We start from the raw sequence: 14,482 nt of genomic DNA, 5'->3' as shown, positions 1-14,482 counted from the left end.
AAAAATAGCTCTGGAAGTGTAGCCTAGAGGTAGAAGAGCTTCCAGGAACCCCAGTACCACCAAAATAAATAAATAAATAAAATAAAATATACTTAGAAAAAAAAACCTTTGGAAATACTCCCATGATATAAATAATTGTTGTATTGATATTATCATGAATGAAACGAATCCTTTTAAAAAATAAAATCGGTCTAGGGTGTAGCCCAGTGGGGGAACACTTGCCTAGCATATGTAAGGTCCTGGGTTTGATTCCCAGCACAACAAAAAAAGAAACCAAAAGTTTAAAATTGGAATGTATTTTGAAAAAATTCCTAAAATCAGACAGAGCAAAATAATAAGAGCTTTAGAGAAAGGCTTTCTGGCTACTACAAGTGTCATGTAAAAAGGGGAATTAATTTTTTTCCTTGTGGTACTAGGGATTGAACCCAGAGGCCATCTTCCCCTGAGATACACCCCCAGCCCTATTTTGAGTTTTACTTTGAAATAGGGTCTTGCTAGTTTGATGAGAGTCTCACTACTTGCTGACTCTGTCCTCAAACATGCGATCCCTCTGCCTCAACCTCCCAAGTTCTGGGGTTATAGGCATGTGTCCCACTACACCAGGCTGGAATGAATTTTTTTTCAGGTCTGGGGATGGAACCCAGGGGCATTAGACCTCTGAGCTACAGCCCCTGTCCTATTCTTTATTCTTTATTTTGAAACCGGGTCTCACTGAGTTGCAAAGGGCCTCACTAAGTAGCTGAGGCCGTCCGAGAACCGCAATCCTCCAGTCTCAGCCTCCCGAATGCTGGGATTACAAGCGTGCGCCACCACGCCTGGCTTGAATGAACTTTTTAAGTAATAAAAACTTACGTCAGTGCTGGGTATGTATCTCATAGGTAGAATATTTGCTTAACATGCACAAAACCCTGGATTCAATCCCCACACTGCTGCTCCCCCACAGACACAAGGACACGGTTGCATAAGAATGCAATTCTAACTTCTAAGGAGGCCGAGTCAGGAGAACTGCAAGTTAGAGGCCAGTCTGGGCAACACAGTAGGATTCAGTTCCAAAAATAAATTAAAATAAAAACAGAAATCAAGATGGGCGTGGTGGTACATGCTTGTAATCCCAGTACTTGGGAGGCTGAGACAGGAGGATCTCAGGTACAAGGAAAGCCTCAGCAAGTAATGAGACTCTCATCAACCTAGTAAGACACTGTTTCAAAATAAAAAAATATAATAAGCCGGGCGTGGTGGCGCACGCTTGTAATCCCCGCGCTTGGGAGGCTGAGACAGGAGGATCACACAGGTTCGAAGCCAGCCTCGGCTACTTAGTGAGGCTCTCAGCAACTTAGTGAGACCCTGTTTCCAAATAAAGTATAAAATAGGTCTGGGAGTATAGCCTGCAGGTAGAAAGCCTCTGGGTTCCACCCCCAGTACCACCAAAAAAAAAGTAAATAAATAAAAATAATAATATAGGACTGGGGTCTAGCTCAAAGGTAGGATGCCCCAGGGTTCAATCCCCAGTACCACCCTCCTCACACACACACACAAAAGAGAACCCAAAACCTTTATATAGTTTCATACAGAAAATGGCAAGTACACTTGACAATTGCAAACGAGATGCAAGTACTGAGGGAAGTTATTTTAGAGAATTAAGTGCCTGAGGCCCCTAAGCTGGCCCCTGAAAGTATGTCTAAGAGGAGACAGAAATGTGTGTGAATGTTGGGGGATGAGCAACTGAAGGAATGGATGTGTGGGATTCCTTTTTTTCTATCAGAAAAATAACTGCTTTAGATACAAGAGAATTTAATTCCTAGTAATTTGTATGCCTTCATCTTTGAAGCAGTTGCATTCTGCTTCTATAGCACGGAAGAGAATGAATGAGACTGTCGTGTTCTGTAATTCTTTATACTTTGTAATTTTTTTTTTTTTTTTGGTGGTACTGGGGTTCCTGGAAGCCCTTCTACCTCCGGGCTACACTCCCAGACCTATTTTTTTATATTTTTCAAACAGGGTCTCCTAAGCCAGTGCGCTCGGCTGGCTTCGAACCTGCGCGATCCTCCTGTCTCTGCCTCCCAAGTGTGGGGATTACAAAGTAAAGCCACCACGCCCGGCTTTACTTTGTAATTTTTTAAGTCCAGGAACAGAGCTGCCTGCCTAAGTGAAGAAGGAAAGAAGCAGCTTATTAACTTGCTTTGGGCTACTATGTGCTGTTAGGCAAGAAGGCGAATTTTAATTTTGGAGGAAATTCTTTACAGATGAAAACAACTAAAACCAATGAATCAGGCATTTTTTTTCTTTTTCTTTTTGGTGGTACTGGGAATGGAACCCAGGGGCTTTCTACCTCCGGGCTATACTCCCAGGCCTATTTTTTGATATTTTATTTGGAAACAGGGTCTCACTAAGTTGCTGAGAGCCTCACTAAGTAGCTGAGGCTGGCTTCGAACCTGTGCGATCCTCCTGTCTCAGCCTCCCAAGCGCGGGGATTACAAGCGTGCACCACTGCACCTGGCTGAATCAGGAATTTATAAAAGAAATACAAGCAAATAGGATGAACTCTGTTAATGATAATCAAAAAAGACTATAATTGATATCACTGATCAGCTGGCAAACTAATTTACTTACTACCCAAGAAATATAAACCGAAGTGATTTATAAGAATATCATCAGGGTGGCTCAGAGAGAAAAAAGCACTAGTCTAGGAATTAGGTTAATTGTGCTTAATGCTATCCACCACTAGATAGTTACATGACCTATATAGTAAATTCCCTCCACTTGTGCAGATAGAGGGAGTTGGAGGTAAGTGTGCTAGCACACACCTCTAATTCTGGTACTTGGGAGGCTGAGAAAGGAGTATCACAAGTTCGAGGTCAGGTCCAGCAACTTAATGAAGCTCTGTTTCAAAATTAAAAATAAAGCCTGATGATCTCGGCGTGGTGGCGCATGCTTGTAATCCCAGTACTTGGGAGGCTGAGACAGGACGATCACACAGGTTCGAAGCCAGCCTCAGCTTCTTAGTGAGGCCCTCAGCAACTTAGTGAGACCATGTTTCCAAATAAAATAAAAAGTAGGTCTGGGAGTATAGCCTGGAGGTAGAAAAGCCCCTGGGTTCCACCCCTAGTACCACATACACACAAAAAAAATACCCCACAAAATAAAAAACAAAACAAAACAAAAAAAATAATATAGGGCTGGGGTGTAGCTCAGAGGTATAATATCTCTGAGTTCAATCCCCAGTACCACAAAAAATAAATAAAAAATAAAGCCTAGCCAGGCATGGTGGCGCATGCTTGTAATCCCAGCATTCGGGAGGCTGAGACCTGGAGGATTGGGGTTCGCGGACAGCCTCAGCTTAGTGAGGCCCTCTGCAACTCAGTGAGACCCGGTTTCAAAATAAAGAATAAAAAATAGGGCAGGGGTGTAACTCAGAGTTTGAATGCCCCTGGGTTCCATCCCCAGACCACCCCCCCAAAAAAAAAGCCTGGTATGGTGGTGTACACCTTTAACACCTTTAATCCCAGAATTTAGAAAACTGGGTATTGTGTCACACTCCTATAATCCCAGATAATTGGTTTTTTTTTTTTTTTTTGGTACTGGAGGTTGAACCCAGAGGTATTCTAACTCTAAGCTATAACTCCTAGCTATGTTTTTTTTTTCTTTTTTTTTTTTTTTTCGGTGGTGGTACTGGGGTGGAACCCAGAGGCTTTCTACTTCCAGGCTATACTCCCTCCCAGACCCATTTTATATTTTATTTGGAAACAGGGTCTCACTAAGTTGCTGAGAGCCTCACTAAGTAGCTGAGGCTGGCTTTGAACCTGTGCGATCCTCCTGTTTCAGCCTCCCAAGCGCAGGGATTACAAGTGTGTGCCACCACGCCCGGCCTCCTAGCCCTATTTTATATTTTTTATTTATTTATTTTTTTGCAGTACTGGGATGGAACCCAGGGGCATTCTACCTCTGAGCTACACCCCCAACCTTTTTTTAAAATTCTTTATTCTGAAACAGGTCTCCCTGAGTTGCAAAGGGCCTCACTAAGTAGCTGAGGCTGATATTTTTAAATTTTGAAACAGAGTCTTACTAGGTTGCTGAGGGTCAAACTAAATTGCTGAAATTGTCCTGGAACCTGCAATCCTTCTGTTTCCACCTCCTAAATTCTGGGATTATAGGCATGTGCCCCCATACCCAGCATCCCCAGATACTCAAGAGGCTGAGGCCAAAGGATTCCAGGTTCAAGGCGCTGGCCACTAAGCAAGACCCTATCTTAAAACGAAAATAGAAAAATGAACTGGGGATACAGTTCAGTGGGATAACGCTAGGTTCAATTACTACAACTGAAAAAAAATAAAATACAAGCTCCTCCAGGCACACCCCACCATCTCACCATATCACCTTATTTATATTTCTTTCTTTTTTGGTGGTGGTACTGTGGGTGGAACCCAGAGGCTTTCTACCTCCTGGCTATACTCACAGACCTATTTTCTATTTTATTTGGAAACAGGGTCTCGCTAAGTTGCTGAGAGTCTCACTAAGTAGCTGAGGCTGGCTTCGAACCCGTGCAATCGTCCTGTCTCAGCCTCCCAAGCGCGGGGATTACAAGCGTGCACCACCACGCCCGGCTTGTTATTTATATTTTCTGCCTGCAATTTACTAGCATTTGAAATTAGCTTCTATTTGTGTGTTTTGTCTTGATCCCCCATCAAAATAACAGCTCCATGAAAACAGGAATTTAATCTTTCTGTTTACTGTCATATATCCTCAAGTTCTCACAGAAATGGCTGGCACTGCATAAACACTCATTCTGAGCTGAAAGAATGAATTAATGAATTTGACTGAGAGACTCATACCCAAGAAATAGAATATCCCAGTCAAGTACCTTTTATGTTGGAAATATCGATATTGAGCTGTCCAAGCTTCTCACATGTTTTCTCTATGCATTCATAGACAGACTGCAGGATTTCCTTAGGGTCTTGTTCCACCCATCTTTGAACAAAAGAATGCATTTGGTTAGTCTACAAGAAAGCAACACGACTTATTTACATAAAAATGTTAACCTATGAGGGTGAGGCTGGTGCAAAGAGAAAACAAGATAAGCAAAGTATACCTACATACTACTATATCATTATTATTGTTACTGTTTTCATTACTTTTTATTTGTGGTACTGGGGATTGAACCCAGGGGCATTCTACCTCTGAGCTATACTCCCAGCCCCATATTTTTTAAGTTTTTTGTTTTGAAACAGGGTCTTGCTGGTTTGCTTTTATTCTTGTTACTTGCTGAGGCTATCTACAAACCAGCCATTTTCTTGTCTCAGCCTCCCAAGTACTGGGATTATAGGCAAGTGCCACCATGCCCAGTCGTAAATTTTTTTTTTTTTTTTGTGGTGCTAGGGATTGAACCCAGGGGCATTTTACCTGTGAGCTACACCCCTAGCACTATTTATTTATTTATTTATTTATTTATTTACTTATTTATTTATTTTGGTGGTACTGGGGTTCCTGGAAACCCTTCTACCTCCGGGCTACACTCCCAGACCTATTTTATAATTTTATTTGGAAACAGGGTGTCTTAAACCAGGGAGGCTGGCTTCGAACCTGCGTGATCCTCCTGTCTATGCCTCCCAAGCGCGGGGATTACAAGTGTACGTCACCACGCCCAGCCCAGACCTATTTTTCATTCTTTATTTTGAAATAGGGTCTCCCTGAGTTGCAAAGGGCCTCACTAAGTAGCTGAGGCTGTCCACAAACCGCGATCCTCCTGTTTCAGCTTCCCAAATGCTGGGATTACAAGCGTGCGCCACCATGCCCGGATTAAAATGGTCATATTTGAAGTCCAATATGAACATAAATTAGTTCTCCAATTCTTTTTTTTCTTTTTTGGTGGTACTGGGGATGGAACCCTTCTACCTCTGGGCTACATTCCCTACCTATTTTTATATTTTTTATTTGGAAACGGGGTCTCTTAAGCCAGCGAGGCTGGCTTTGAGCCTGCACAATCCTCCTGTCTCCACCTCCCAAGTGCGGGGATTACAACCGTGCGCCACCACGCCCGGCTCCAATTTTTTATATCTTGAGGATATGATGAATTTTGATAAACTACATATTTCACTAGTCATTTCTAAATTGATAGAATACAATAAATATATAATTATATAATAAATATTTGTAAATCATATAAATGGGAAGCAAAAGGAATTCTGAAGTCAAATTTAGTCTATTGAGCAGGGTGTGGTGGTGCATGCTTGTAATTCCAGTACTTTTGAGGCTGAGACTGGAGTATCGAAGCTTTGCGGCCAGACTCAGCTACTTATTGAGGCCCTCCACAACTTAGTGAGACCCTGTTTCAAAATAAAGAATAAAAAATGGGGATGAAGATGTAGCTCAGAAGTAGAATGCCCCTGGGTTCAATACCTGGTACCAGAAAAAAATCAAAATAAAGAATAAAATATCAGGCTGGGGGTGTAGCTCAGAGGTAGAATGCTCCTAGGCTCAATCTCTAGTACCACAAAGAAAAATAATTTAGTGTACCAATCTCTTTTGACACATTTTTTTTTTTGGTGGTACTGCGGTTCCTGGAAACCTTTCTACCTCTGGGCTACATTCCGAGACACCTGTTTTTTATATTTTTATTTGGAAACAGGGTCTATTAAGCCAGCAAGCCTGGCTTCGAACCTGCGTGATCCTCCTGTCTCTGCCTCCCAAGCACGGGGATTACAAGCGTGCACCACCACACCTGGCCACATTTTTTTGTTTTGAAACAGGGTCTCACTAGGTTGCAGAGGGCCTTACTAAGTAGCTGAGGCTGTCCACCATCCTGTGATCCTCCTGAATCAGTCCTCCAAGTACTGAGATTACCAGGGTGCACCACCACGACCAGCTTAACACTTGTTATAGTTTGACTTTAGAATGTCCACAAAAGCTCAAGTGTGGAATGCTTGGTTCTTTGCTGGTGGAGCTATTGGGAAACAGTGGGAACTTTGGGTGTGGACTAGTTGGAGGAAGTAAATTACTGGGGCATGTCCTTAAAGAGTATGTATGTATGTATGTATGTATGTACGTACGTGCGTATAATCTCCACCCCTTTTCTTTCTCTGTCTCTCTATTTACTTCTTACTTCCTGGCTGCCAGGATAGGAGGACCACCTATGGTCTACCACATGGTGTTATGCCTCAGCTAAGTTCCAAAGGGCCAAGTAACTACAGACTGAACCAATGCCCCAAACATAAAATCTTTCCTCCCTTAAGCAGATTTGTCTCAGGTATTTTGTCACAGTGATGGAAAGCTAACTAATGCAATACTCTTTCACCTTATCACCTCATCCTTTTCTGTCACTGAATTTCTTTTTTGTGTGTGTGGTACTGGGGGTGGAACCCAGAGGCTTTCTACCTCCGGGCTAAACTCCCAGACCCATTTTTCTATTTTATTTGGAAACAGGGTCTCACTAAGTTGCTGAGAGCCTCACTAAGTAGGTGAGGCTGGCTTATGAACCTGTACAATGCTCCTGTCTCAGCCTCCCAAGCGCGGAGATTACAAGCGTGCGCCACCACACCTGGCTTCTGTCAGTGAATTTCTAAGCCATTGATTACCTACATGCTTTTGCTGACCTGCCAAGTAATTGCTTCTTTTACTGGACTAATAATACCAATCCCTCAAGGAACAGGGTAGGTGAAGTGAGATGAACCAATGAGTGTGATGTGTCTTTGTATGATAAAACAGGAAACATACCCTTCTCTTGGGAACTCCTGTTTTATTTCCACTTGATGATGACTGAGAAGTTCAGCTGTTTTTGAATTAAAAACCTGAAAAACAGCAAAATCAGTGTAAAAATGAAGGTAGATATCAAAGCTATTCAACATTTAGCCGGGCATGTTGGCATAGGCCCGTATTCCCAGTACTTGAGAGGCTGAGACAGGAGAATCCCAGGTTTGAGGACATACTCAGCAAACACAGTGACATTCTTTGCAACATAGAGAGACCCTTCTTCAAAACAAATAAAAAGAACTTGTGATGTAGCTTGGAGGTAAAATACCTCTGTGTTCAATCCTCAGTACAGGGCAGGGGCAGAGATATTCAAAGTTTTTGGTCTTTGGTTTTGTGGGGCACTGGGAATTGAATTCATGGGTGTTCTACCGCAACTCCAACCCCAGCCCTATTATAAATTTTTAGGTTGAAATGGGGTCTCATTAAGTTGTTCACTATGTTGCTGAGGCTAGCTTTGAACCTGAGATCCTCCTGTCTCAGCTTCCCAAGTACTGGGATCACAGGACTGCTTCACCATACTCTGCTTGTTCAAAGTTATTTAGCAACGCAGCCAGGTGTGGTGGCACATGCTTGTAACCCCAGTAGTTAGAAGGCTGAGACAGGAGGATCATAACTTTGGAGCGAGCCTCCGCAACTTATTGAGGCTCTCAGCAACTTAAGAAGACCCTATTAATAGGGCTCAGGGTATAGCCCAGAGATAGAACGCCCCTGGGTTCTATCCTCAGTACCAGTAAACAAACACACACACACACACACACACACACACAAATAAAATAAAAAACAATTATTTAGCAATTCAGTTATTCTTCCTAGGTAGAAAAAGTCTTATCAGATGAAATGCCACACATGATATTCAACTTTCCCTTCAGATGGAATCATAAAAGTTATTAAGACAGTATCTGAAATAAATTCTTCCAGCCAGATACACTGACACATGCCTGTAGTCTAAGGTACTTGGGAGGCTGAGACAGTAGGATCGCAGTTCCAAGACCAGACTCAGCAACTTAGTGAGAATCAGCAGCTAAAATAGGCTGAGGATGTATTGAAAAAAATTAAAAATAAAGGAAACAACTTCTCTTCACACAAAATAAACAACAATAAAAAAAAACCTATTGAAGGTAAAGATAAATTAAGAAGAAATTTCTTTATAAATCAAAATTGCAAGCTGGGCATGGTGGCACACAATTATAATCCCATTACTTGGGAGGTTGAGACAGGAGGTTCAAAGCCAGCCTAGGCAACTTAGCAATGCCCTTAGCAACCTAGTGAGACCTTGTTTCCAAGTAAGAAATAAAAAAAAATTTGGGCTAGGGGTGTAGCTTGGAGGTAGAATGTCTTTGGGTTCAATCCCTAGTACCAAAATATAAAAATAAAAATAAATAAAAATAAATAAAAATAAATAAAAATAAGGGTGGGGTATAATTTGGAGGTAGAATGCCCCTGGGTTCAATCTCTAACACAGTAAAATAAGTAAAAAATTAAAAATGGCTCTCTGATTGTAGACAAGTTAATATATCAACCAATTAATAGCAAGAATTTCATCTAGATAATAGGAAAACCAAGAATAATAAAAGTGAGCTGATATACTAATAGCGGTGGCAAAAGGCTCCACTCATCTTGGATATAAAGCAGAAAGGGTGATAGGATGCACTGCAGGGACACATACTGCAGGAATGCCTTCGAAGGATGATGCCTCTAGCTCTTAGGAGAGGGACATAGTCCTGGCAGTGGGAAGGGGGTGAGAAAAGTATATACTGATCCCATCCAGCTGAGCCTTCTCTATGACATTCTTGTCATAAATTGTTGACCCTCGAGATAAAACGTTAAAAACAAGGGGTGAAAGCTAACAAAGAAATGCTATATAATCTTCCACAATTTCAATGCAAGTACGAAACTCATTTATTAAAACTTAACAACTAGCTGAGTATGGTGGCACACGCTTATAATCCTAGTACTTGGGAGGCTGAGATTGGAAGATTTAAGGTTCAAGGACACCCTCAGCAATTTAGTGAGGCTCTCAGCAACCTAGTGAGTCTCTATTTCCAAATAAGAAATAAAATCAGTCTGAGGATGTAGCTCAGAGGTAGAATGCCCCTGGGTTCAATCCCCAGGACTACAAGAAAAAAAAATTAGCAACTTTTTTTTCTTCATATACACTGATTTCCACTGGGTAATACATAACTGAGTACCAAAGTAGGTGTCTTTCAGAGTAAGAATGCATATTTTAATTACAATTAACTTCCCCAAATCACTGTAATTATAGCGGTAAAATCACTTCCAATTGGTTAAGAAAGTGTTTCCATGCCTAGGTTTCCTGTGGGAGAAAACTACATGTTCAAAATAGACTAAGAAAGTAAGCCAGACATAGTGGTACACACTTGTAATCCCAGCCAGCATTTGGGAGACTGAGACAGGAGGATTCCGGTTCGTGGACAGCCTCAGCTACTACTTAGTGAGGCTCTCAGCAACTTAGTGAGACCCTGTTTCCAAATAAAATCTAAAATAGATCTGGGAGTATAACCTGGAGGTAGAAAAGGCCCTGGGTTCCACCCACAGTACCACAAAAGAAATAGGTAGGGCTGAGGGTATAGCTCGAAGGCAGAATGCTCCTGGGTTCCTGGGTTCCATCCCCAGTACTGCGAGAGAGGGGGAGGTGGGGAGAGAAGAGAAAGAGAGAGAGACAGACAGACAGACAGACAGACACTAAGAGAACGTACTGGGACCTGTTGCCCCCTCCCCTCCCCAGATACACACATCCCTTTTCTCAAGAAAATAATAAACATAGTGAAAGCAAGAGGGCAAATTCTAATGTTCTTTGAAGAGCTAAAAAATGTCTTAAAAGTCAAAGGTTAACTTGAAAAATCATAAATAAAATTACCTGGCAAAACCCTGAGTCTTGTGATTTATAACTTTGCATAAAGGTATGTGTCTAGGATGTCAGCTCCATTTGTCCTGTTTACTCACTGAAACATCCCTAGGACATAGAAACGGTACCTCACACAGAGTTGGTGTACAATATAATATTTGTTCAAAGTCTGAAAAAAATATGGTCTACCATGAGTACTTATTAGCAAAACAAATACCAAATAAAAAATTATTATGTGGCAGAAAAACCTCTAATAGGAAACCATAGTTGTATTGCTGTTATTCATATTACTGCTGCCCCCTCTTCTAATTCTCATTTCCCTAAAGAGGTCTGGGTCAAGAAATAAGGTATCTGCTGGGTATGGTGGCACATGTCTGTAATCCAAGTACTTGGGAGGCTGAGACAGGAAAATCACAGGATCAAGAGCAGCCTCAGCAATTTAGTGAGGCTCTCAGCAACCTAGGGAGATCCCATTTTATTTATTTATTTATTTGTTTATTTGTTTGTTTGTTTGTTTTTGATCTTTGGTCTTTGTGGCAGTGGGGATTTTGAACTCAGAAGCATTCTACCTCTGAGCTACACCTCCAGCCCTATTTTAGTTTTGTTTTTTTGTTTTGTCTTGTTTTGTTTTTTGGTACTGGGGATTGAACCTAGAGGCCCTCTACCTTTGAGCTACATTCCCAGCCATTTTCATTTTGTATTTTGAAACAGGATCTTGCTAAAGTGCTGAGGCTGGCTTTGAACCTGAGATCCTTCTGCCTCAGCCTCCCGAGTACTGGGATTACAGGCATGCAACACCATGCCCGGCTTATTTTTGTTTTGAAACAGGGTGTCATTAAGTTGTGGAGGGCCTTCCTATGTTGCTGGGGCTGGTCCTGAATATGCAATCCTGTCTCTGCCTCCCAAGTACTATAATTATAAGCATGTGCCACCACACCTGGCTAAAGACTCCCTTTTTTTGTGGTAATGGGGATGGAACCCAGAGGCATTTTACCTCCAAGCTACACCCCCAGCCCTATTTTTAATTCTTTTTCTTTTTCTTTTTTTTTTTTTTTTTTTTGCAGGCCTGAGGATGGAACCCAGGGGCATTCGACCTCCAAGCTATACTTCCTGCCCTATTTTTTATTTTTTATTTTGAAATAGGGTCTAAGTTGCAGAAGGCCTCACTAAGTAACTGAGGCTGTCCTCAAACCACGATCCTTCATTCTCAACCTCCCGAACGCTGGGATTACAAGCATGTGCCACCATGCCCAGCTATTTTTTTTTCTTTATTTTGAAACAGGGTCTCACTAAGTTGCAGAAGGCCTCACTAAGTAGCTGGGACTGGCACAAACCTGAGATCCTCCTGTCTCAGCCTTCCAAGTATTGAGATAATAAGCATGTGCTGCTATGCCCAGATGAGAACCCATTTTAAAAGAAAACAAATTAAAGGGGCAGAGGGTGCAGCTTTCTTTTTTTTTGGTGGTATTGGGGTTCTTGGAAGCCCTTCTACCTCCGGGCTATACTCCCAGACCCATTTTTATATTTTTATTTGGAAACAGGGTCTCTTAAGCCAGTCAGGCTGGCTTCGAATCAGTGCAATCCTCCTGTCTCCACCTCCCAAGCCTAGGGATTACAAGCGTGCGCCACCACGCCCGGTGTGAGGGTGCAGTTTTGAGGTAGAATACCCTCTTGGGTCAATCCCCAGTTACTTACACACACACACACACACACACACACACACACACACACACACACACACAGAGAAACAAAGAAATGGGACTGGGTGTCCTAGTGCATGCCTATAATCCTAGTACTTGGGAATTTGAGATAGGGAGATCATAGGTTCAAGAGGACATTCTCAGCAACTTAGTGAGACTTTCATTAACCTAGTGAGAACCTGTTTCAAAACCAACAATAAAAAGGACTAGGAGTATAGCTCAGAAGCAGAATGCCCCAGGCTTCAATTCCCAATAACAAAAAGAAAAAAAAATAGAAAAAAAATAAATGGGAAGCTGGGCATGGTAGCAGATGCTTGTAATCCTTGTATTGGGAGGTTGAGACAAGAGGATCACATGTTTGTGACCAGCCTCAGCTACTTAGTGAGGCCCTCTGCAACTTAGTGAGACCCTGTTTCCAAATAAAGAGTAAAAAATAGGGCCGGGGGTGTAACTCTTAGGTAGAATGCCCCTGGATTCAATTCCCAATACCACAAAAAAGGGAAAGAAATGGGTATCCCATTTTCTGGCTGGATTCATAACCACAATAGCAGACCTTTGGGCTATGAAGGGAGTGGGATTCTTGTTCCCTCACCTCCTAGATTTAAGAAGGCTAACTTCGAGTCTCTCCAGCTAAACCTGAATTCACGGGCCTTAGAAATAGGCACAGAAATGGGAAGGATTTCACTAAGTTCTGTTTCCTGAATTGGAGCATGAAGCCACATAACCATATAGCATTTAGATAAAATGGAACAGAACCTGGACCTCCCTACTTCATTTGCGCTCTGAACCTTAAGAGAAGACTACAACCATTAAATATCTAAGTTATCTAAATATCAGCACTGTGTACCACTCCTAAGTTTATGAAAAATTTTGTGTGTGTGTGTGGTACTGGGAATTGAACCCAGGGTCATTCTACCTCTGGGCTACATCCTCAGCCCTATTTTTTCATTTTTATTTTGAAACAGGACCTTACTAGGTTGATGATTATCTCACTACTTGTTAAGGCTAACCTTGAACCTGTAATCCTCTGGCTCAGTTTCCCGAGTATTGAGATTACATTGAGATTACAGGCGTGCACCACCAAGCCCAGCTGTGGAAAAATGTATAGGTTCTATATATTTGGAGTCTGCAAATTAGTACAGCATGGTCCAAAAGAAATTTAATGCAAATCACAGTAAAAGCCAACTATGTTTTCCGGAATAGCTGGGATTGCCAAGCATCCAGTATGTAATTCTGGTGGGCACAGTAGTGAATGCTTGTGATCCTAGCACTTGCAAGACTAAAACAAAAGAATCGAAGTCTCAAGGCCAGCCTCAGCAAATTAGTGAGGCCCTCAGCAACTTAACAATACTCTATTTCAAAATGAAGTGTTGGGGGTATAGATGGAGGCAGAATGTTTCTGGGTTCAATGCCCAGTACCTATAAAAAAAAAGGAAGGGAAGGAGGGAGAAAGAGATTAATTAATTAGGCAAGTGTGGTGGCCTATGACTGTAATCCCAATACTTGGGAGGCTTAGACAAGAGGATCACAGTTTCAAGGCCAGCCTCAGCAACTTAGTGAGGCTCTCAGTAACTTGGTGAGACACGGTCTCCTCATGAAAAATAAAATGGGACTGAGGGTGTAGCTCAGAAGTAGAATGTCCCTGAGTTTAATCCCTAGCATGGAAGGAAGGAAGGGAGAGACACACTGAGTCTATAGGAACTAGAAGAGAGATTCTGTATCCAAACTTTTTTTTTTTTTTTTGGTGGTACTGGGGTTCCTGGAAACCCTTCTACCCCCGGGCTACACTCCCAGACCTGTTTTTATATTTTTATTTGGAAACAGGGTATCTTAAGCCAGCAAGGCTAACTTCAAACCAGCTTGATCCTCCTGTCTCTGCCTCCCAAACTTACAAGTGTGTGCCACCATGCCTGGCTATCCAAGCATTTTTTTATTTATTTTTTATTTTTATTTATTTATTATTTATTTATTATTTATTTATTTATTTATTTATTTATTTATTTTGGTGGTACTGGGGTTCCTGGAAGCCCTTCTACCTCTGGGCTACACTCCCAGACCTATTTGTATATTTTTATTTAGAAACAGGGTCTCCTAAGCCAGCGCGCGCGGCTGGCTTCGAACCTGCGCGATCCTCCTGTCTCCGCCTCCCAAGCGTGGGGATTACAAGCGTGCG

At 42.0% G+C, this 14,482-nt stretch overlaps 1 protein-coding gene across 4 annotated transcripts in view; it reads right to left on the bottom strand.

Annotated features, from left to right (window-relative positions):
- The window catches only part of GK (glycerol kinase), a gene marked incomplete at both ends in the record, with an annotated part of 95,757 nt that overhangs the window by 66,790 nt on the left and 14,485 nt on the right, over nt 1-14,482 (bottom strand). For all 4 annotated transcript variants that reach the window (XM_080718514.1, XM_080718515.1, XM_080718516.1 and 1 more), the window contains 2 exons: nt 4,859-4,965; nt 7,708-7,781. In XM_080718514.1, coding sequence (XP_080574640.1) covers nt 4,859-4,965; nt 7,708-7,781 — 181 coding nt within the window. The remainder of the gene's footprint in view (nt 1-4,858; nt 4,966-7,707; nt 7,782-14,482) is intronic.

The sequence above is a fragment of the Muscardinus avellanarius genome (genome assembly GCF_963383645.1).
Source record: "Muscardinus avellanarius genome assembly, chromosome: X".
In the NCBI taxonomy this organism is placed as follows: domain Eukaryota; kingdom Metazoa; phylum Chordata; class Mammalia; order Rodentia; family Gliridae; genus Muscardinus; species Muscardinus avellanarius.
The sequence above is the reverse complement of the archived record's forward strand: the minus strand, read 5'-3'. Positions and strand labels throughout refer to the sequence as shown.